Source organism: Neltuma alba, unplaced genomic scaffold (genome assembly GCF_004799145.2).
Source record: "Neltuma alba isolate B1F8T4 unplaced genomic scaffold, ASM479914v2 tig00013121_pilon, whole genome shotgun sequence".
NCBI lineage: Eukaryota > Viridiplantae > Streptophyta > Magnoliopsida > Fabales > Fabaceae > Neltuma > Neltuma alba.
The window spans coordinates 17,675-40,907 of record NW_021637443.1 but is presented as its reverse complement, the minus strand read 5'-3'; the positions used below and the strand labels follow the sequence as shown (position 1 = coordinate 40,907).

Here is a 23,233-nt window from a genome sequence, read left to right as displayed (position 1 = left end):
ATATACAAGTGAGCTGGTGAGTCTAAGAGTGTTTACATAACAAACTATAACTACTTTTTAACAAAATAAATTATCTAACAAATATCTCTGCTACACTTGACAGGGAGAGGGAAGAAGCTCAACACTGACCCGTCATTAGTTTTCTTCTCTCAATCAAGCCAACCAATTAAATTTAAAATGTCTTAAAATTATCGGACAACTAATTCCCATGCATTTTTACATGTTCATTATTATCATCGATTTTTTTTAATCGGAGATAACACAACAAATTAAAAACATGAATATCCTTTTTTTTTCAATTCACAAATTAACTAACAAATAAAATTAGATACAAAATAAATAAAAAAAGTTATGGAGTACTGTATAATCTTAATATATAATTTTATGACTACAAAAATCCAATTTAAACAAAACAGAGTTGCTCCACAAAAATTGAAATTAGATCAATTTATAAAATTAATATCCATCATAATTTAAGAGATAATATCACTTCCTGTTTTTAATATAAAAACTACATAATTAATTTATAAATATTAAAAAATTAATTAAATTAGTTATTTATAATAAATAAGTGTTTTTTTCTTTAAAATATTATTATTACTATAAAGTTAGTTAGAAAAAAATCTTTTGACAACAAACCATCATATGATACTATCTTAAAAAATATAAAAAATAAAATAAATTGATATTTTTATATTTACAATCAAATTAAATCTTAACGTTCTTTTAAGGGCAAATATATTAAAAGATACTAACATAGTTTCAACTTTCTGCAATGTGGGAATCATAAGGAAACAAAGAGAAAGCCGTGGAGCCTTCTCAAGATATTTGGAGCAATCTGCACGGTCTTCTCTTTGATGATTCGGTCCTTAGATGGAAACACGTGTCAGTCTCACATGCCCAAGAGAACCCTGCACAGTACTGAAACAGTACACACGCGACAGGCCTCCCTTCGCAAGAAAACAACGTTTTTCTTGGAAAGAAAACAACTTTTTTTTTTTGGGGGTTACAGGAAAGAAAACAACTTTATTAGTACCATTAATTCATCATCATCGTCATATAGAGGAGAAAAAGACATAGATAAACACTTTTTGATTTACTCTTTAATTAATATCACACTTCTTCTAGTTGGTGCTTTGATTTGGAAAGGAAAACGAGAAACGGCAAGGAACTCGGAGATTATTTTTTCTTTTATATATGTGAAGCAGAGATGGTGGCAGCTCTGGCTCCTCAAAGCTGATCACATGACCAAGGATAACAAACAAAACCCTAATTTTTGTTGTGGGAAGCTCATGTTGTTGTGCATGTAATTTAATCGATGAACAGCCGTAGGATCGAAGGAATATCATCGATCATCAACGCGGGGGCGGTGTAGATGCTTGTCTCCGGAGTATCGTGGGATCTGAATTGGTTCCTGCAATTAATATTCTCGGCTTTTGTCGTAGCTGTTGGATTGCATACATTGGTCAAGAAGACGGCCTCGAAGTACTTTGAGGTCGACGCCAATTTCGAGGGGGAGCGACCCACTGATCCAATTCCAATGCCGGGCACTCTCAAGGACGATCCTGTTTGTGTTGTCTGCGGCAACTCTGGCACTAAAAAGTGCTCGCGCTGTAAAGCCGTAAGATACTGGTGCGTCGAACAAATAGTCGTTGTGAATCATTGATTTCCTGTTATTATTGTTTCCAATGTGGTTGCGGGATTTTGATCTCTAGGGTCTTGGCAATTCAGTGGTTTTGTGTTTCATTGTTATGGATTTCTGTTAATTCGATGCCGCAACTTCAACGTTGACCCGTGAAGTGGGCGCGTTATATTGGTTTTTAACCTGGCAAGTTGATTTTTGCATGTGCTTATCAGCTCACAGACATGCCAACAGTCACACTGGAACTCTGGGCATAAGTCGAAATGCAAGGATGTTCATTTATCCAGTGGAAATAATTCGACTCAAGCTGGCGCAACTAATCGTAGGTCTAAAGCGTCTGCGGCTGGGGGTAAAAATTTATCTTCGATAGCATTGGTACCTGCTTCCGGCACTTCCAGTTCCAGGCCTATCAAGCATCCCAAAAGTGTAATTTTCTTTATGTGCCTTGATGGAAAATACATTGCGCTTTGCTTACCTGGCTGAATCTTGTGCGTTTTCTGGCATACTGAAATTTGAGTGTTTGACCCATTTTTTCCCCCTTTTCAGGTTCTTTTTCCGTATGATGAATTTGTTAAATTTTTTAACTGGGACAAACCGGGATTTCCTCCTTGCGGATTGTTGAATTGTGGAAATAGGTTCTTTTTTGTCACAACCAAGCTTTACTATATGCGATCATTTCATTGCCATAAGAACGTTCAGTTACAATTTGTTGTGAATCTGTGCAGCTGCTTTGCTAATGTGGTTCTCCAATGTCTCTCATTCACAAAGCCACTCGTTGCCTACTTGATGGAAAAAGGCCACCGCCAAGAATGTAATGTCATTAACAAGACTTTTTGCTTCTGATTGTTTCTGTGACTTTTCCTCATGCTCGTGTTTGTAACTACTTTTTCAGGCAGTTTTAATGGTTGGTGCTTTCTATGCGAGTTTCAAGCCCACCTTGAACGAGTAAGGCAAAGTTCACAGGCTTTTTCTCCAATGCATATACTTTCTGGCTTGCATAATATTGGTGGCGATTTTGTTATGGAAGCCAAGAGGATGCTCATGAGTTCATGAGGTTTATTTGCTACTGCAGCTATCTCTTGACTTTCTGTAGTTAACTGCGCGTTGACCGTGTTTAGAAGGACTCTATATAGTTAATGATTCAAAACAGTAAAGGCTTCTGATATTCTTGTAGGTTTGCCATCGATACAATGCAATCTGTTTGCCTTGATGAATTGGGGGAGAAAGAGCTGTACCTTCTAACGTTCAAGAGACAACCCTAATTCAGCACATTTTTGGTGGTCACCTTCAATCTCAGGTTATGCTTCTGATCAGTAAGAAAATCAGCATTATTATGTTGATTGAATACCTTGTTACTGCTTTTGGTGTGCTCAATGAAATTAGAGACTAAATAATCACTTTGATAGATAATTGATTAAATTGAAGATGCTTTGGTTCTCTCTGAACTCTCACGTGCACATGACGGAGTTCAGAAGAGTATCAGAGACTTGATATTCCAGTAGAATTAGCTTTAGGTGGACATATATGTGGTTTCAGATGTCTTAATCCTTTTCAGGCGAGGACAAATGTTGTTTATGTTGAAATGATCCTTGGTGGGAGAAATTGGCGCAGAGTCTGTGTCAGCATGGTGATTAAGCTGCACATTTATGTCAAACTTTACAAACGAGTTAGAAGGCACTCTACTTATTTTTTAAGCTAACAATGTTCTGGAAAGAATTGCACTGATATTGTGAAAGATAATGTTTTTCTGCATTCTGGCTGGGTTGTCATTTGGGTAAAATACAAGTTGCGATGGAATCTGGCTTTGTGAGCTTTTTGAGTTATGGTTTTCTTGTAGATCCTGATTTTGCCTTTGGACTGCTTAAATCTTTCACTCCTTTTGTCTTTGCTGCCAAATTCATTTCTGTTATTTTGCTTCTGACATGGATGTCGCTGTGAATCCAACTTTTTTTCTTTGGGGGAAAACAGGTTATTTGCACACAGTGTGATAAGGTTTCGAATCAGTATGAAAATATGATGGACTTAACAGTTGAAATTCACGGTGATGCTGCCTCCCTGGAGGAATGTTTAGACCAGTTTACTGTCAAGGAGTGGCTTCATGGGGAAAACATGTATAAATGCGATGGGTAAGGTTGCCTTCCTTTTGAGAAGATACTGATGCCTTTAAAATGGTTGGCTATCTTGTGATGAAATGTTTACTTTGTTTCAACTGTTGTTGATGACATCAGCAACATAGAAACCATTTTCCCCCTTTGCTTTAAGTTGATGGTCATTATTAGGTTGGACATTTAATCTTTCTGGGGTTTCCTTTGGGAAGGCTAGCCACTCTCTCTTTGTTAACTCAAAAGGGGGTTCTCTACTGGGAAAAGGTTGCAGTGAACTGTGAACCATTGATAATTACTGCTTCCTTGGACAACTCAGTAGTTTTGGGAAGTATCAAAGAAGAATGGCAGTAACACTATATATTGAAACTTATCTTGCATCTAAAAACACTACATTCCTTTTCAAATCTGAAAAAAATTTCCTTGGGGAATAAAAGAAGAAATATGGGAAACAAATGCAAATTACTGAAAAGATGGGATAATTCATAAGCAAAGATGCAAAGAAATAACATAACAAAAGCAAACAACTTCAAGATATTACCTCATTAATTATTTCTATATCTGTTGGGAGGCGTGTTTAAAAAGAGGCCATGGATTGAACACCAAAGAGAGGCCAAATAATCAGAAGCAGTGGCAAAGATAGTGTAGTTCATTTATTGAATAACTGAGGGTTGCTGATGTTATTGGACCTTGAGACTCTTTGGAACTTAGCATGGTCCTGTCCCTACAAGTCTCGCTCGTTTTTGCAGGTGTAATGACTAGTTAAGGATGGAAACGTCTAACAGTGAAAAGTGCTCCAAATATTCTCACAATTGCCTTGAAAAGATTTCAGGTTTGAGCAATTTGATCAGGATGTCTTACTAGCTTGTTATTAGGTGCTCTAAATTAGTTAGAAATGAGTTATTAAGATTGGTGGTACTTCTGTCCCCTGCCAAAACATGCATGCAATGTGTGGATGTATGGGGTTAGCCTTGTGATTATGAGTGATAATCTTAATGTGTGCGAATAGCCGAATACGTTTTTTCTCCCTAGAGAAATAAGAGTTTGAATAGTTTTGGACTGCACCTTGTGCAACCCCCCCCCCCAAAAAAAAAAAAAAAATTTGCCACCCCCTTGGGGCATGCAGAATAAGGTTATTATTTAGTGTTGTGCATGTGCAGAGTGGGAGATTTGGAAAACTCAACAAGAGAATAACCTTCCCCGAGACTTTAAACCTCAGTCCCTACATGAGTGAAGCAGGAGATGGATCTGATGTCTATAAGCTATATGCTGTTGAGTTCATCTTGATATGCTGAATGCCGTTTTTTGGTCATTATATCTGCTACATCAGGGTTTTCGCGGAAATTGGTATAGGATTGATGACTGCAAAGTAAGTTTTCTCTTTCTTCGCTTGCAACTTCATATTTTCATCTTTAATCTCCATGTACAGTGCATAACTTTTTAGTTTCAGCGTTCTCATTTGGTTTGCCATTTTCTCAGGTGTGCGCGTAGAATTGGAGGAGGTACTTTCTCAGGGAGCATACATGCTGTTATACAGCAGGTACCGATGTGATTGTGTATAGGCTAAGGCTCTCTCTCTTTCTCTTCTAAAATCCATACTGGCAGAGGCTCACTTATATTGTGACTGCCTTAGCTAGCTTTTCTTGAGAAAGAAAGCATTAGCCCGTGTTTTAATTTGCATGGATTGTTTGAGATAGGGTGTTTACATGTAATTCATGTGCTTGATATGCATGGAGGACATAAGGGGCAGAGGCATGTAGCTTTTCGGACTGTAATTTTGGATAAACAATTCTCTGATTGAAGCTACAGGTTTTAGTTGTGTATTTGGACAGGATCAGTGCCCGGCCTTCTGGCCTTCAAACTAGTGAGTCTTTACGGATGCCAGAAGAGCAAAGAGATGAAGTGGAAGTGAAGCCTGGTTTAACTGAGCAACCAGAAAGCATCTCAAGTATGGAGACTGTGACTTGCAGTAGCAGTTCAAAGGTTTTGCCATCAGATATTAGTTCAGATTTGAAGGCTTCTGCCTCCGATAATGATTCCTTGACTGGAAAGAATTCTATGGATGTGGACACGGTTGATGGTTGAGTCAACTTCTGATTTTGTTAGTGATGCTTCTGGAAGTGCTGTTGAATCACCGCATGTGCTTGCTTCTCGAGCTGTCAAAGATTTGGAGAGCATAGATACGGTCCAAACAAATCCATGTTCATCTCCCTTAAGAGAGACTTCAGGCTGCATCGAAGAGCAAGGTGACACTCATACAGGCAATTCTGATCCTTCTCCAGGTTTGCCAAACGGCTTTCTTGCTTGATAAGAATCTTATTCTTTAACGGATCATCGAAACGGGGGAGACTCGGGGGGATTGGAGGGTGTTAAATTCAAATCAAGCTATGGGAATGGATATTCCAGTGCAAGCGAGACAGGGATCCCAGTTGAGGAGGGTGGTACGAAATTTTCTGGCATTAGTTCGTTACCCACTGAAACATCCTCGGCTAAGATGCATCAGTTGAAGCGAGGATCGCCGCTCTGCAGTTCTTAAACTGCAAATATCAGGAGGAAATAAATTAACAGTAACGTAGGTATAGTTAAATTTGTTATTTGTTAATATCATTTGATCATTATCCCATCATCGGGAAGAGGTGGTGGGCTGGGAAATTATTTTTATCTGGGGTTTCATTATTTGCAGGAACCTTGGATCCTATTGCAACATTTTAGATGGACTCTCTAATTTGATTATAGTGACAGTATAGAACTCTTCATGATATCCCCAACGTTCTGCCTCCTCTAATTTTGCAATAAGAAAGCTCGTTTCTTTTTCCGTTTTTGTTACGCGACAAGGTAATCTTGTTCTCATGTGTTCCTTTGTCCCCCACATGTTCTCTCATGATTGGTCTCTGTACTTCATTCTACAGAAGACAAAGGACGCCAGCTTATGCTTATCTCTTTGCTGTTGTTTTCGGTGAAATTAAAAGTTACTCCTCCGGTCCTTATTATAAGACCCAATTTGACTTTTTATGTGTCCTAATTATAAGACCCAATCCATTTTTTCTCTTATATTTATGCAATTTTTTTCCAAGATAATCCTTCTAATAATGATAGTTTTAGCCAAATACTAATTAGCAAGAATATTTTAGGAATAACAACACTTATTTATTATAAATAACCAACTAACTTATCCTTAATCTCTTCAAATAAGTCAATTGGGTCTTATAATTAGGACCGGAGGAGTATATTTTAATCCTGATGAAATGTGTAAAAATTTAAAGAATAAAAACGTGACATAAAGTCAGTCTGACTAGATGTAATTGTGGATCTTTATAATTTATGTTTAAGGAAAACATCCTATTAATAGAAGATTTAACTTAGATTTCATGCATAACTGTCGAAACTACGCTTCCTATTTAAAGCCTTGGATAAATAAATTAATAAATTTGATTTGACCTGGCTGATTATAAGGTTAGATTTCACTGAAACCGTGTCGGAGGAGGAATTATAAAATCCATGTCAATGAGCGGATTGAATAAAGCGGAAGGTCAAAATAATGTTGGATGCCTACCCTTTGCTGAATTCTACGATGTGGCTTAATATTCATATCGATGACCAAAGGCGTCATTTCTGGGCGTTGTATTATGCTGGCGTTTTTCATTCTGGGGGGGAAAAAAAGTAAGGCGAACTGCTTCATGGCTTTTTTTTTTTTTTGGGGCCACAGAACTACCTTATTGATTAATCCCATGTGATTTTATTCGTGTTTTTAATAAATTTGTTGACCTTGATAACTACACCGTGCATACTAGTCTCGCGTGGCATATAATCTTTTTCAAATTTTTACTTTTAAATAAAACACATATGTTAAACAGTATAATTTTGTCCTTAATATAAGAGTTTTGTTGATTTTTATTTAATCTTAAAATAAGATCCTAAGTTATTTGTTTTTTGTATTATTTTTTTTTTTTAAGATAATATTTTTAATATGGCAGTTTTAGCCATATACTTGATAAGTAGGAAAAATAATATTTATTTATTGTGAATACTAATTTTTTTAATTTACTCAAATTAATTAATTAATTTTATTAAGAATTGGGGTTAGTAATATCTTTATTTTTGCCCACTAATAGCATATATATCAGGCAAAAGAAAAAGGTCAAATAGATAATTTACAGAATTGGAGTTTGTGTGGAAAAAAAAAAAAGTAAACCATTAAAATAAATAAATAAATACAGAAGAAAACACGGGGCGTGACGTGAGCATTCAAATATATTTTATATTTTAAAAAGTTAAAATAAAAAGTTTGAGCAACTGACATGACACCACATTACCTGAGGCACGAGCTACAGGATGACATGAAGCCATGCTGTGTGCACAGTGTTATTTCTGTTCACAACCATGGCCTAAAGGAGCTTCTTATGGGGGAAAAAATAATAAATAAAGGAAAAACCAAACTATGGTTGAATTGTGCATTACGTTATATTTATACTATATACTGTACCATAAAAGTGTAAAAAGTTAGCTTAAGTCTCAAATCTTTAGAGCATTTGCTGGTGAAGTTTTTTTTGTTTGTTTGGGGACCTTGAAGATTTGCCGGTGAACTAACCCTATCAGAGCAATAGCTCTAGCTTCATAATCATAAAGTACCATGCTGTAGCCGGTGAAAGAATTTTAGGTTGGTTAGTTATCAGAAACTCATCAAAGTTTTTTCTTTCTTCCGCCTTGAAACTCATCAAAGTTGAAACATCAAAAACTGCTTTTAGATTATCCGTCAAATTACCATAAAGGTAAACAAGTCGCCGTCAGTAATTAGAGGAGTGAATGAACAGGAAAAAAGGGTTTATTCGGATTCGCAATGGAGGAAAAGCAAAAGGGCCAAAAGCCGGGCCGTTTTGAGAAAAGATGGGAAGCCTCATGTGCGAAACTCACTGGGAGGAGCCTGGCTGGGGTTTGGGCGTATGACTTGGGAGCATCATCCACAAAGCGAGCACACGAGGCGGAGCAAAAGCAAAAGAAAGAAGGAGGGAGCTTAATAGCGGCTTTTTGGCTCTTCACCAATATTTTAATCCTAAGCCAAATGGGTTTATGCTTGGCTTGTGGATGGGACTTTGGAGCATTGACTTTTAGTTGGTGAAGGCTGGGGGTGTTGCAGAAGCAAAAGACAAAGATTCCTCAACGAGGAAGAGCTTGCTTTTGCTTTGGGAGGGTCAGACTCAGCTAGCCACACACAAAAATGACAAACCCCCCTTTGACATAGGCGAGCGACTTTGAAACTCTCTGTACTTCTCTTCCTTTTATGCAGTTTTGCGACGATTAAAGCGATTACATGTGCCGGCACTTGTCTCTTTGGTGTCAAACCCGAATCCAAAGCCCCAATCTTTGAGACCACACTCCAGAGTCAACCATTTCCCCTTCATTTTCCATCCGATCACTCTCATATATTCTCTCTTATATACCCACCCGTGTACCCTAGAGCTAGCTACCCACGAAGTTTCCCACCTCACTTCCTACTCGTTGTTCACCTCGCTTTCCCTTTCCCTTTTTCCGGATCTTCTTGCCCTTCACCCAATACCCCCTTTTAAATACGACCTCGTCATAGTTACCATTCATCCTCAGCCCTATTCGTTGACGCTTGCTATTTCTCTCTCCGGGCGGCTCCTTCACTTCTATCTCAGGTGCATTTCTCTTGATTTCTACGTTCTTCTGTATTGCTAGTTTCTGGGGTTTCTCGTGTGAGCTTTGAACCTTCCGATCAAGTTTGTGTCTTTACCATTGTAAAATCTGATCATTCTTTCAGTTAGATGTGGTGAAAGGGTGTTTGATTTTGACTGCAATCTGTTAAAAAAAAAGAGGGGTTTGCTATGTGTGTTTAGCGTCCGATTTCAACTGAACATATAGGTGGATTTCCCTCCTTGTTGAAGGCGTCCTTGTTCTTCTCTGGGGTTTGGGGAGGATCCGGAATTTCGTTCACATCTAAAGTCCCAAGATTAACTGTTTTGAAGAATAGAAATTCTCTCCGAGGGTTTTCTCCTTTCTGCTCTGTATCAGTTCCCTAAATCCACAGCTTTAATCACTTGTCGAGTTTGCCCCAGACATCATTTTATTTTACTTCATGGGGACTTTCTTTTATTTTGCGCTGACAAATTCCGGGTTCAATTGGAAGCATTATTTCACTTCCATTTCCCAGTTTTAAAGAAGAAAAATTGCTAACGTCCTGGTCACTTGGTTTTCGCAGTTGTCTCTGGCAACTTTCGTGTCAATGGGACTTAACAATTGGCAAGGTAAAAGGACAAGCTTGAAGAGAAAGTCACCAGAAAATGGAGACTGTCCTCTCACCAACTGCCCTTCTCTAGACGACCTTAATGAAGACCTCTTTGAAAGGGTGCTCTCATGGCTGCCAACTTCTACATTCTTCCGCCTTAGCACCGTGTGCAAAAGATGGAAATCAGCTGCAGCCTCTGCGAGTTTCAAGCTCGCCTGCTCTCAGATTCCTTCTCGGGATCCTTGGTTCTTGATGGTCGCTCCCAATCTCAACCAATCATCGTCTTTGACTCTGCCGAAAGCTCCTGGAAAAGACTCAACATGCTCCTCCTCTGCAGGAAGATTCTGACCAAGGTTGTATGCCAGTGGCTGCCTCAGGTGGCTTGATTTGTTACCGCGAATCATCTGGAAACTTTATTGTATGCAATCCTGTGACCGGAAGTCGTAGGCATCTTCCTCCTCCGCATTAGCCCAACAGAATCAACCCCTTAATGCCATTGTCATGACTTCATCTATCTCCACCTACAAGATAGTGTTAGTCTTCGGTGAACTTCCATTTCTCTCTTTCATATCCTACGACTCAAACCGTGGTTGCTGGGAAGATGAGACTTCGCTGAGGAGAAAGGTTGATGACAACTCTATGGAATATGATTCAAACGATGATAATGTTGTATACTTCCTAAGTAAGGCTGGAAATGTCGTGGCAAGTAACATGCAGAGAAGCCCTTCTAAGCAATACTCATCAGTTATTACTAACAAAGATGGTGAGGATATACTCTACTTCCTAAGCTCCTCAGGGACAGTAGTAGCTTGCAATCTGACAAACAAGTGCTTCTCTGAGTATCCAAGGTTGTTGCCTGCATTCTGTGAGTACTCCATTGATGTTGTAGAGTGTAATGGTGAGATGCTGGTAGTCTGTTGTCGGAGTTCTTGGAAAGCACGAGTCTTCGGGTGTGGAAGTACGATGAGGCCGGGCGATGCTGGCCCAGATTGCAGCCATGCCTGCAGCAATGTCTCATGAGTGGTATGGTAAGAAGGCAGATATTAACTGTGTGGGGGGTGAATGATCAGATATTTGTATGCTTGAATTCTCCTGAGCTATGCACTTATGTTGTGTGTGATTTGAGGACTAAAGAATGGATTGAATTGCCAAAATGTTGCATTAAAGGCCAAGACATGGAGTTTATGTCTGCCTTCTCGTTCGAGCCCAGGATAGAGGCTTCTGTATGACACAGCAAGAACGCCTTGCCCTGCCTGCCCTTTCGATCTTTGATTGTTGTTATGCTATTGCTAGCTCATTTTTTTCATCTTCCTTGAGGTTTACATGAGTCAGTATTGAAGCAAATAGCTAGCGGAGATTTGTATGAAACTAACCCAGTGAATGATAGGTAACTGAGGGATCTTCGGATTATCTTCATTGATTGTTAGATGTACGTTGTTTCTGTGATTATTATTGTTAAAATTATCATTATTATTTATTAATTATTAATGAATGATGTCCCTGAGAATTCTTTCTCCTTTCTATTTCTGGGGTTTTCCTCTGTGAACAAGTGAAGCCCACGGATCTCAATCTTTCCTTTCATGGCAAGTCGGCTTCTGATATTGCCGCGTTTTTTTACTCTGTTTGGATTGAAACGTTGAGCTATGATATGGCCGAGACAATGAGCTAAAAGCAATAAATAGAAGAGAAATACTCCTCGGTTATTATAAGACCAATTGACTTTTTATTTGGTCCTAATTATAAGATCCAATCCATTTCTCTCTTAATTTATGCATTTTTTCCAAGATAATCCTTCTAATAATGATAGTTTTAGCCAATATACTTAATTAGCAAGGATATTTTAGGAATAACAATACTTATTATTATAAATAACCAACTTAACTACTTCCTTAATCTCCTCAAATAAGTCAATTGGGTCTTAATTAGGACGAGGAGTATATAGTACTACCTTGGGTATTTAGATTCTAAATACTCTTCCGGTCCTAAATAAGACCCATTGACTTATTTGAGGAGATTAAGGAAGTAAGTTAAGTTGGTTATTTATAATAAATAAATATTGTCATTCCTAAATATCCTTGCTAATCAAGTACATTGGCTAAAACTATCATTATTAGAAGGATTATCTTGGAAAAAAATGCATAAATATAAGAGACAAATGGATTGGGTCTTATAATTAGGACCAAATAAAAAGTCAAATTGGGCTTATAATAAGGACCGGAGGAGCTACTTTGGTCTTAACTATAAGAGTTGGTTGACTAAGTTGAGGAGTAAGTTGAGGAAATTAAGAAAGTAAGTTGAGTTAGTTATTTGTCCTAAATAGGTATTGTCTTTTCTAAAATATCCTTGCTAATAGAGTGTATTGACTAGAACTCTTATTATTAGAAGGGTTACTTTGAAAAAAAAATGTATAAATATGAGAGACAAAGTGGATTGGGAGCTTATATTTAGGACCAAAATAAAAGCCAAACAGAGTTTTATATTAAGGACCGGAGGTAGTATAAGATTTTAATCCACCTTGTTTTTCATGTTTATTTTTTTTAAGATAGTTTTTCTAATAATAGTAATTCTAACTAATAAATTTGATTTGTAAAGATATTTTATGAAAGATAACACTTATTTATTACAAATAACTAACCTCACTTGTTTTTTTAATCTACTCAAATAAGTCAACTAGCTCTTATAATTAGGAAAGAAAGATTATAGAAATGGGAGAGAATAAATAATTAAGGGTACAATTGAAAAAAATGTATTAAATGTTAATACGATCTTATAAAATAGATAAGATTGGAGGGAGTTGATCTCCTATTTTGTATTATAAAATGTGAATTGATCTCTAGGGTTTAATCTCTATTAGTATTTTTGTTTTTTAGCTTATTTAAATTGAGAATCTCTAATCCCTACATATTGTCGGTAATTATTAAAAAAAGGGTAAAATAATTGACCAGTTAAAACACCAATTTTACCTTGGATTAAAAAAAATGCAAAACACTAATTTTACCTTTTCTTCCCCTCCTATCTTTGACATTTGCTGCCTCCTAGCGGCGCCGGCTAACCATTCCAGTCTTGACGACTATTTGTCTGTTAATCCGTTTCATGGTTTAACTTAATCACTCGATTCATACCTCTGACGCAACACGTTCTTTTTTTCTTCTTTCCAGTAATAGGATCTTTATACATATAACGATGAATTGTTGCTGTCTTCGATGCGGTATTAACTTTGCCTCTTACTTTATATTTTAACAATTTGTTGTCAAAACGAGGAGTTCAATATATTTTGTGAGTGGATTTAAAAGAATTAATCACAAATGAATCTGCTGGTTAAAAAAAAAAATCACAAACGGATCAACATCAATATTTAATATATATATATATATATATATAATATTGCCTTGAGGATACCTATGTATTGGCGCAAATAAAAAACATCATTCATAAATTATAGGCTAAAGTATACATTTGGTTCTTGAATCCTAAAATTATTAGGATTTGATGATATTTTTTGTAACGATCATGGATGCTTTGAAAATTAAATTTAATATGTTAGCAGTTGAGAATATTTTATCAACACTTAAGATTTTAATGTCATCATTTTAAAAAAAAATAGAATTAAAAGACTAAAAGTATACTTTTTAAGGTTAATGAATTAAATTAAAATTTTATATAAAGTTAAAAAGCTAAAAGTATACTTTAACCTAAATTATAAATGATAAGCACGGGTCTAACACCAAGTTAATCTGGAAAAAGAAAAAAAAAAGGAAAAAAAAGGCTAAATACTAGACGAAAAATAAATAATAAATCATAAATGTACCCTGCAACAGCGTGAACGAAAATAATTAGGGAGTTGCTCAGCAAATTGGAGACGACCATTCCTCTTCCTCTCTGATTGTTAGACCGGCTTGGTTTCCCCCTCGACAAGAAAATCCATTCCCAAGGATATATAAACCAACCCAAGCAGCAACGCTTCCCAGATTTCTTATCTGAGACGAGAAGAAGAAAATGGAATCGGAGGATTCGGTGAAACTGCAATTGGAGGAATTGCAGAAACATTTGGGGAAGAAGCAAAAGTTCGAGGACGCTGTGTTCTCTCTCAAATCCCTCCTTCAACAAAAATATCCATCCGCTTCTCCCTCTCTCCGCAATCTGTATGCTTGCTTACTTTCTTTCATTTGATTTTGTTTCTTTTTTTTTTTTTTCCGCGTTTGTGTTGTTCGATTCAATTTGTATCACTTGTAGGTTCGCCCATTTAATTTTAACGCCGTTTCTGGTTTCGGTTCTTGTTTTTCAAATTCTCTTGTTTTTGTTAGTAATACATTAGTGAGTAACATGGACACCATTGTTGAAGGATTTAACCGAGTAATTAACTTGATGTGGGCAGTTTTATACGGCTATATGCCGAGTTGCTACTGTATTGAAGACCAGGTATACCGCACCGGGTTTCTGGAATGCTGGGCTGGGGCTTTTTGAGCAGGCTGAATTGCTTGTTTCTGATCCATCTGAGAAGGAACACTTGAAGGGTTGCATTTCTCAGGCGAGGGGAGAGTTGCATCTAGAGGATAATCCGACACAAGCTTCACAACCAGCTCAAAATCCTGTGAATGGAGGTGACCCTCTTTTACATTCTATAACGGTTTGAAATAATTTAACTTCTTTCTTTCCCTGAGATGGTATCATGTTTTGTGTGGATTTAGGGTATCTTTTTGAGGGACACCTTACTGTGGATCCAGAGCCTCCTCAGCCTCAATGGCTTGTGCAGTCAAACCTCTTGACAACAGCTGGTACACTTTTTTCTGCTGAATCATCTCAAGGTTTAGCGGCAGATGATCCTTCACGGGAAAATGCTGCAAATATGCTTCAGGATCTTCTGAATAGATTAGAAGATGCCGTGCCACTGGTATTCATCCCAAATCTTCTCTGTTTCTGTTTGCCGTTGACTACTTGGCTCCAATTCTATTCTCAGATGTCAACGTGGCTTTCAATTTCTAGATTCAGTTTCCTTAGACAAATAAATTGCATGTTGTGGGGCTTATTGATTGTTCAGATTTGGAGCTTAAGCAAGACAAACCATGCTGCCTTGATTTAAGATCAATGAGAAGTAATTTATAGCTCAACTCGGAAAACAAGTGATTTAAGTTGACTATGAAGAGGTTGCCCATTACAGCCCCCATAATTCCGTTCTACTTGTTCCTGAGTAAAGCCAACCTACACTTGAGATTGTTCACCCAAGTATTTCTTCCAGATTGATTAAGGAACCACCATAAGCAACCTACTTATCTGCTAATGTCATTTTACCCTATTCATGGTGTTGCTCATTGTCTCTGTCCTTTAAGAGCATTTATGTCAAAGAATAGATTTAGATACGGTCACTTGTATGTTTACTATTAAGTTTTCATTCGAAAGATAACTACCGTTTTATGATTTTTCTAATTAAAACATTTCAAGCATATAGTTTGCTTAGGGAATTAAATACTTGTCTGTGAAAACCATACACTTGTCATGTTATTTTTGAAAATTTTAGCAATTGTCTTTCGTTCAGAGAACCCAGTTAATTTATTACTCAATTCAAATCACTTGGTTTGTGTTACCTGTTTTTGTTTCTATTACTCATAAAAGGCAGCTCTATAATTACACTTTGCATTGCTTCATCAAAGGGCTAATCTAGCAGAACCTATCAATTTGTGTATTGGATTACAAATCGAGAGGAATTGCAGATATCGTATAAAAACACTAAACATCACTATATGTCTTCTTGTTTAGATGCTGAGTGATGGTCCAGCGCCTCCAAAAGTCCCTCCTGCTAGCAAAGAAGTTGTGGCAAAACTTCCGGTCATTACTCTTACAGGGGAAATCCTGGCTAAGTTGGGGAAAGATGCCGAGTGTGCAATTTGCAAGGAAAACTTGGCTTTAAATGACAAAATGCAGGAGTTGCCATGCAAGCACACTTTCCACCCACCTTGTCTGAAGCCATGGCTGGTATATTTGGGAACTTGCCCTGATATGTTGGGAACAATTTGGAAGAACATGCAATTTTTGGTCTCCCTTTTAATAACATTTTGTCTTTGTTAAAAATATCGTCTCTATGTTGCAGGACGAGCATAATTCATGCCCTATTTGTCGGTATGAGCTGCAAACTGATGACCATGCCTATGAGAGCTGGAAAGAACGCGAGAAGGAAGCAGAAGAAGAGAGAAAGGGTGCTGAAAATGCCGTTCGTGGTGGCGAATATATGTATGTTTAGATGGTTATCTATTCCTTGTATTGTCAGCAATTTTTATGAACTACTACATGTGAATTGTTCATTATTGAAGATAGAGTAATACCCTTTCAAGTTTCTCAGGTGTTTACTTATTGTTGGCTGTTTTTTGATATCCTGTGCCCATTTAATTATACTTCGACTGGATATTGATGCTATATACCGAAGTTGATAGGGACTTCACCATGAATGCCTGTGTTTTTGGTCCTAACCAATTGCTAGAGTCGTGATTTACATTTGATAGGGAGAGAGGTTCTACTCCAGGTCCGGTATCGTATAGGCGTGGAAAGAGTAGGCGAGGAGGTTTGGTAGGGCCCGTAACTCCGAGCACATGGGCTTTTCTTTTATTTACTCCAAGCAGCTTTGATGCAAATCTTAAAGAAGGCTGAGTTATCCTCTCTTCATATAGCTGATAGGTGGTAATACTCTTTCCTTCTAGATTTGGTTCAGTTAGATTACGACTTTTCAGGATAATAATCTTCAATATATAACTCGTAGAACATGGATAAATCACATAGGAATCAAGGATGCTGACAACAAAAAATAAACAAGGACTCAAGTATCAACCATTCTAATAATGACGCCGCCCCACTAGACGAGTTCTGGCACATCTCAGATGAACAACTATACTTACAAGTAAAATTACTCGTTTTCTCAGGAATATACAAATCACGAGGGAAAAAAAATACAAGCGCAATACTTCATAGGACAAACGAGTTAATTTGACGTACCGAGCACCATCTTTATACAAACAAGCAACTTTGAAGCGTAGCTGATCCGACGATAAATTTCAACCCATCAAATCCAGCGGCGCGGCCTTCTCAACACAAACATTGCCTCAATAAAGAATAATTTCAATCTAATAAAGCATGAAGAACATATTTGAAGCTCACCAATACACTTCCAGTCTTTTAAGCTCGGTACTAAAGAAGATACAAATCACAATAACTTATAATAACCAATGGCAACCACTCTTGACATCCACGTTCACATTGCTTGAGAAAAATACTAAAGCACTTCTCAACTGACCAACGTGGGTGTGCAAGGTGATTATATAAAATTGGATGCTGTCTGTGTCCCCTCAGAAACCAAAGTGATCAGGCCTGCATGACAATCCTGTTCATAGATAGAAAATCACATGACCACAACCAACACTTTCTGTGAATACTGGAGCTAACACTGAGCCACCAAGAACCTTTATCCTAATATCGAGCATTGATCAACTACCCAGCCTTCCTCTGCTCTGCCTGTTTGAAGGCCTTTGTGCACTATGAGTTAATTCATGAGGCTCAAAATTTCTATCTCTTCCAGTTGCAGGTCCCATTGCATCATTCCTACGACCTCTTCGGTTTGGTTTCTTCATATGACGGTGAGATCTGGATCCATTAGACCTCTTTTCCTCAAAGACCAACGGCTGGATCCCCTGCAGATCAGGCTCTGGAACATATCCTATAGGCCGTTTGGAAGCATCCATCCTTCTAAATGTGATAGATATCCTAATAAATATTAGAAAAAAATTGGATTTGAGTCAAATCAACATGAAAAACATAGAGGGACAGCAGCAGGAGAAATACAATTTCATTAAGTACCTTTTCGAAGAAACTGCAGGCACACAATGCTTAGCTACATCAGCTCCATTTCCATTCAACACAAGTACAGATCTGGAGGGAAAATGCTACTATCAGATTTTTGCTTCTCCATTGTAACCATCACTTGATTGAAAAATCAATGCCAAATCTTTGGCCAAGTTAATATATTTGAAAAATTAATTACATAAAGTACAAGAAATAAATACTGACTGAATACTTACCCCACAGGCAGGGGAATGGCAACTGAACCATCAAATTCCCCAGCACCGACAACCTTTAAGTTGGATCCAAAGACCATATTGCACTCACTAAGAAATGATACAGTGCAAAATGGTCGAACGAAATCATGATTGTCTATGTGCGGAGGTATACAGTCGCCTTCTTCATAAATATTAACAATGCAACTATCAGGCACACAAGTAGGAGGAAGTACATGCCACCTGATCAACCTTCGGATGATGACCTTGAAAAGGTCAGGAATAGGATCTACCATCACATTCTGAAGAATGCCAGGTGGGTTACCATCTTTATCCTGCAAGCAGAATGTGAGAAAGTAAGAGTTCCATCTCCCCCATCAAACTAATCAGCGATCATAATGGGGCTACTCAGGTATTAAAGTTACTCCATTTCCAGAAAGAATGCGTAAAAGATTTGTGAAGGAGGCATAAGAAATAGACTAACTGTTGCATAATTGTAACAGCACCCAAATTGGATAGTTTGGCGTCCCTTGCCTCTCATCCACTTTTGAGGAGCTGTATACGTCCGACCTGCAAGAGTTTAAAAGAATGAACAACATAGTCCCTCTGCAATAATACCTCCTATTACACCTAATAATCAATGGAGTACAGCCAACTGAGGAAAAAGAGAACTGTTTTTCTTTCCATTCTTTTGGATGGTAGTTAACACAGGCAACCCATGATTTCAATATGAATATATCCATAACTCTAAACAAAGGATCATTGATTAGTTCCCAACTCATTGACCACGCTGAGTTGTTGGGAACCCTAAAATTCCAGAAAAAAAGAGAATTACATCTACATGATTTACTACTTATCATTGAGATAATGAACATTATCTGCAACTGAAAATTATATCCGGGTTTCTTCACGATTCTTCACCTCACTCTGAACACATATTTCAATTATCAGAATTTTGCTCTCGTGACAGAATTATAAGATAGGAAGTATGGGGTGTTAACTTTATTTATAGCCAGAAAAGACTGCAAAAGATACATTCATAGGACAAAGAATGTATTTTGACAGAATCCACACTCTTTTACAATAACAAAATTATTCCCCAAAACGTACAAATATTTAGCCTGCTTCAGAAAAAAAAACCTGCAATACCCATCCCATTGGGAATTCCATCAATTACTTGTCTATCAAAAAATAATTTAATTAGCTAATCTTCTTACATTATTAATTAAAGATATTCTATAAAAAGCATCTATGTAACTACAATTATATGACCAATCATATATGAGATTTCTTATTTTATCTGCAACAATCTTTTTAGATTCACAACCACCGCAATCTTAGAGTACAAAAGTGTAATCTTTAAACCTTAAATGAACATGTCAGTTCAGCTCCCAGAAATACCTTTACGAACTTAGTCCTACCAGAATCTTGAGGATTTTCAGTCTTATTTTGATTTGTTTGTGATGTCGTGGTCACGAATTGCTATCTCATAAACTTATAGGATCTGAGCCAATAAGTAGTAGAGGAGTAATCATGCCACAGACATGACAATAGAATAAAATGCAAAACAAAATAAGGATGCTTTTAATGATATGCAGTCTTAATCACATCACTACTAATAACATGCAATGGGAAATACAGCTATGATGATAGATCATCAAATTCATGCGAGTACTTTTGGTCATCTAATAGCTTATCTTCATTTCTTTGTTTTCTCCCTGTGAAAGTCATCTGATGGTTAATCTGCATAATCTTCTACTCATCCATTGCGCACTATAACACTAAGAGTGATTTGATTATACCCTACAATTTAACATTAACCAAGTTCAAGACTACGGACTGTAAAGTTTCAAATATGTTAGAAATGAAGACAAGAGAAGTGATTTCAACTAATCTTGTAATGCATCCGTGTGTTTCCTTTCACATATGTAAAATCAGATGATAAAGGCAGCAGTAATTCCTGCAGTTAGCAGAGTAGAAGACAACTAAATATAGGGAGTCCTTCTGTGTCAAGCTAGAAAAAAAAAATCCAAAACCATCGCCAGGAGAAGAACAATATAGCCGGCATATTCAAGTCAAGGCCTAGGCATCCACATTGAAATTGGCTTTCTGCTATTGCTGTTTTTTAACAGTGACCTGTGTAATTAAGGCTAAACAGTTATCTGTTCACTATAAATTTTAGACAATGACATATATTAGCATAAATTTCATAGTTCATGCTAACAAAATAAATGGTGCGATATACTAGCATGTTGAGACAACAAACCTTTCAGTTCTCCCTTTTTTCCCATCTCTTGCAGTGAAGCAACATGATTGACTATCCTTTTCTGTTCAGCAGCACTAAAAATACCCGTATGGAGTTCAAGCCCTTCAAGTATGTTGACAAGTTTTCCATTAACCCTCTCAAAGCACATATAGTCCTTCTCACGCCGGACATTCATAAACCTAAGGTACTCTCGCTGCTCCCAAGACAACTTAGGCTTCTCGGGAACTTTTGTTGTAGTTCCATCCGAAGAACTTGCATTGGCCGGCAACTCGTTATGCTCTTCTTCAGCAAACTCATCCTCCTGCGCCATGTCCGCCCAAGACATACGAGGGCTCGGGGTCTCCAATAAAGGGGATTCGTAATTGACTTCACTCACTGGTTCAGACCACCGAGATGCTTCACCCGAATAACTCGCTTCTGCCCCATCTTTCCAACTCCCAAGAGAATTATTATCGTCATGATCGTCACCCGTCTCATGCGATTGCGTATTATTAGCAACAGAAGCATTCGAATCGTCTTCAAATTGCTCTCTGGGAGCATCACCATGAGGCTCTACAAGATTATAAAGGGAGAAACGTTTCCATCAGTAAACTACCAACACTTTTTAGCGCATGCAGAATATAGTTACCAAAGAAATAACAAGCAAAGAATCTGCCAAGGTCCATAATTGCTTTTCAATTATTACGCTTAAATATAACAAGCAACGCCACGAGAAGAGACCAAGAGCCGATAAAAAACAAAAAAGGAAAAGTAAAGCAGTTTACCGGGGTCAATGGAACGGATGCGTTCAGAAAGAATTGCAGAACAGCGACCGCAGAGATCTTTGGAGAGAAAGGGAAGCCATGTTGCGAAGAACTCGGAGGCGATTCGCAGCTCGGAAGGCTGGTAATTGAGAAGGAATGGGTCATCGGATCTGGAACGCTGCCCGTCCATGGCCCAGTCGACTGAGATGCCGGAACCGGATTCCGCTCCTGGTTCGCCTGCGAAACAGTGGTAAGAAAGCACAACACGCCCAGATCACTCCGCTTTCCAGTTTCAGTTCTATTCTTTATCTCGTTAATTCTAAACAATGTATGGCCATATATATACAGGGGGAGCCGGGGGATTTTTTTGTTAGTCCTCCTTTTTTCAGTATTCCTACAAAACTACTACGACCTAAACAACCATGCTACTACTTTTATTTCATCAATAAAAAAAAGTTTCAATTATTTAATATTTTTATAACAGTGCAATACTGTTAAGATAAAAAAAAATTACGCTATTTGTAAATCATTCATTAGAGCTCATAATTAGACTATATTTAATTTTTTTATAAAATGTTGGCAAAAAATCATAAAATAATAATTTGAATCTTGCAGCATAGGTCATGTGACATGAGCTTTTCAAGCTTGTGTGTTAAGATATGCAAATCACCAATAGATTATATTCGTCAGTTTTTAAATATAAGACTTACTACCTCCGGTCCTAATTATAAGACCCAGTTGACTTATTTGAGGAGATTAAGGAAGTAAGTTAAGTTAGTTATTTGTAATAAATAAGTGTTGTCATTCCTAAAATATCCTTGCTAATTAAGTGTATTGGCTAGAACTATCATTGTTAGAAGGACTATCTTGAAAAAAAATACATAAATATGAGAGACAAAATGGATTGGGATCTTATAATTAGGACCAAACAAAAAGTCAAACGGGGTCTTATATTAAGGATCGGAGGTAGTATTTTATAATGTAAATTAGATTATAATATGAATAGTATATTTAAAATCGCAGAAGTAGATACTAGATTTGTTGGTGATATTACGGCCAGTCAAAATTGCCAGTGCAATTACAAAATTAGATGTTCCGGGCAAAAAATTACAAAATTACATGTAATTTTGACTATGGTTGGAGTTGTTTCGGAGTAACGTAGATTAAACATTTAATATAGTTTCCTATTTTATTCAAATTGATTTGGAATAATTTGAGTTTCCTACTCGGTGCAATTTTTTACTATATCTGATCCTTAACGTAAGAACTTACTTAACTTTAATTTTGATATTAAATATAAGACACCAATCTATTTTGTTTCTAATATTTATCCATTTTTTTCTAAAGTAGTCCTTCTAACAATGATAGTTCTAACCAATATACTTGATTAGTAAGGATATTTTAAGAAAGATAACACATATTTATTACAAATAACTAACCTAACTTCTTTTCTTAATATTCTCAAATTAGTCAACTAGCTCTTATAATTAGGACCAAATGTAGTATTATATTAAAATTGACGCCATTGCGTTGATTATTGATTATTTGATTATTGTACTTACTACAATTCGTTGTATTTTCCTGTTTAGTGTATTTTTTATTCTTATTATAATTATTAATTTCGATTGCTGTAATTATTGCAAATTGATTTTGTATTGATACGGTTTTTCTATCTGGTTCCTCACCCTGACCTATTCATGTTTTGGAAAACTGCTTTAAATTCTGTATTAGGCACCAAACCATGGATATACGTCGTGTCATTGGTGACATCAAATACCGCATCCATCATAATAATAATAATAATACAAAAACAAACATAATACATAACATATGGATCGATTGACAGATTTTTCTTTTGAAAAATAGAAGATTGAAAGATTTTTCTCTAATTTTACACAATTAAAAATACATGTGCATACAAAATGTGTTAATATCAAGTTTAACAAAATTTTGTTCAAACGCGACAAGTGACAGGTATGTGATTGAGATATGAAAAATGGGTTGAAAGTTGTTTAACTTTGGTCTTACATATAAAATTTTAATTAACTTTATTTTTCATATTTATCTATTTTTTTTCAAAGTAGTCATTGTAATAGTTGTATATATTAAAGGTTCCATCAAATGATAATTATAGCTAATACATATGATTAATAAAGATATTATAGTAAATATAACACCTACTCTTCCGGTCCTAAATATT

The 23,233-nt window shown here is 36.8% G+C and overlaps 4 protein-coding genes and 1 pseudogene across 5 annotated transcripts; 4 read left to right on the top strand and 1 right to left on the bottom strand.

The window, feature by feature from the left end:
- Positions 1-1,061: 1,061 nt before the first annotated feature.
- On the top strand, positions 1,062-5,039 carry LOC114734665 (ubiquitin carboxyl-terminal hydrolase 18). The gene is made up of 10 exons (XM_028922307.1): positions 1,062-1,632; positions 1,858-2,068; positions 2,189-2,277; positions 2,368-2,453; positions 2,535-2,687; positions 2,854-2,939; positions 3,611-3,768; positions 3,960-4,075; positions 4,512-4,576; positions 4,905-5,039. Exons 1-10 carry the CDS (start codon positions 1,376-1,378, stop codon positions 5,037-5,039), a joined length of 1,356 nt encoding a protein of 451 aa, XP_028778140.1. The 5' UTR covers positions 1,062-1,375.
- LOC114734664 (ubiquitin carboxyl-terminal hydrolase 19-like) lies at positions 5,040-5,829 on the top strand. The gene is made up of 3 exons (XM_028922306.1): positions 5,040-5,113; positions 5,189-5,284; positions 5,577-5,829. The coding sequence occupies exons 1-3, from the start codon at positions 5,040-5,042 to the stop codon at positions 5,827-5,829; spliced, it is 423 nt and encodes a 140-aa protein (XP_028778139.1).
- A 3,437-nt stretch (positions 5,830-9,266) lies between these two features.
- Positions 9,267-11,359, top strand: LOC114734667 (F-box only protein 13-like; annotated as a pseudogene).
- A 2,483-nt stretch (positions 11,360-13,842) lies between these two features.
- Positions 13,843-16,345, top strand: LOC114734662 (E3 ubiquitin-protein ligase AIP2). The gene is made up of 5 exons (XM_028922304.1): positions 13,843-14,134; positions 14,364-14,589; positions 14,677-14,879; positions 15,743-15,958; positions 16,074-16,345. Exons 1-5 carry the CDS (start codon positions 13,985-13,987, stop codon positions 16,221-16,223), a joined length of 945 nt encoding a protein of 314 aa, XP_028778137.1. The 5' UTR covers positions 13,843-13,984; the 3' UTR covers positions 16,224-16,345.
- Positions 16,346-16,919: 574 nt separating this feature from the next.
- Positions 16,920-21,330, bottom strand: LOC114734660 (RNA demethylase ALKBH9B). Of its 2 annotated transcripts, XR_003739193.1 has the most exons (7): positions 21,055-21,330; positions 20,291-20,842; positions 18,509-18,594; positions 18,049-18,359; positions 17,828-17,899; positions 17,132-17,734; positions 16,920-17,055 (listed from the first exon to the last, which is right to left on the bottom strand). XR_003739193.1 is itself a non-coding variant. In XM_028922301.1 (6 exons), the coding sequence occupies exons 1-6, from the start codon at positions 21,221-21,223 to the stop codon at positions 17,458-17,460; spliced, it is 1,467 nt and encodes a 488-aa protein (XP_028778134.1). In that variant the 5' UTR covers positions 21,224-21,330; the 3' UTR covers positions 16,941-17,457. The 2 variants fall into 2 exon arrangements, 1 of the variants encoding a protein (XP_028778134.1); XM_028922301.1 differs by having other exon boundaries at positions 16,941-17,734.
- Positions 21,331-23,233: the final 1,903 nt, after the last annotated feature.

Bases quoted from the DNA above. Each gene is read 5' to 3' on its own strand.
- LOC114734665 (XM_028922307.1), top strand. From the start codon at position 1,376: ATGCTTGTCTCCGGAGTATCGTGGGATCTGAATTGGTTCCTGCAATTA. The intron at 2,454-2,534 runs GTAATGTCATTA...CTACTTTTTCAG, and splicing joins AAAAGGCCACCGCCAAGAAT to GCAGTTTTAATGGTTGGTGC. The intron at 3,769-3,959 runs GTAAGGTTGCCT...TCCTTTGGGAAG, and splicing joins AACATGTATAAATGCGATGG to GCTAGCCACTCTCTCTTTGT.
- LOC114734664 (XM_028922306.1), top strand. From the start codon at position 5,040: ATGCCGTTTTTTGGTCATTATATCTGCTACATCAGGGTTTTCGCGGAA. The intron at 5,114-5,188 runs GTAAGTTTTCTC...ATAACTTTTTAG, and splicing joins ATAGGATTGATGACTGCAAA to TTTCAGCGTTCTCATTTGGT. The intron at 5,285-5,576 runs GTACCGATGTGA...GTATTTGGACAG, and splicing joins TACATGCTGTTATACAGCAG to GATCAGTGCCCGGCCTTCTG.
- LOC114734662 (XM_028922304.1), top strand. From the start codon at position 13,985: ATGGAATCGGAGGATTCGGTGAAACTGCAATTGGAGGAATTGCAGAAA. The intron at 14,135-14,363 runs GCTTGCTTACTT...TGATGTGGGCAG, and splicing joins CCTCTCTCCGCAATCTGTAT to TTTTATACGGCTATATGCCG. The intron at 14,590-14,676 runs GTGACCCTCTTT...GTGTGGATTTAG, and splicing joins TCAAAATCCTGTGAATGGAG to GGTATCTTTTTGAGGGACAC.
- LOC114734660 (XM_028922301.1), bottom strand. From the start codon at position 21,223: ATGGACGGGCAGCGTTCCAGATCCGATGACCCATTCCTTCTCAATTAC. The intron at 20,843-21,054 runs GTAAACTGCTTT...ATAATCTTGTAG, and splicing joins CATCCGTTCCATTGACCCCG to AGCCTCATGGTGATGCTCCC. The intron at 17,900-18,048 runs GTAAGTATTCAG...TTTTCCCTCCAG, and splicing joins GCCATTCCCCTGCCTGTGGG to ATCTGTACTTGTGTTGAATG.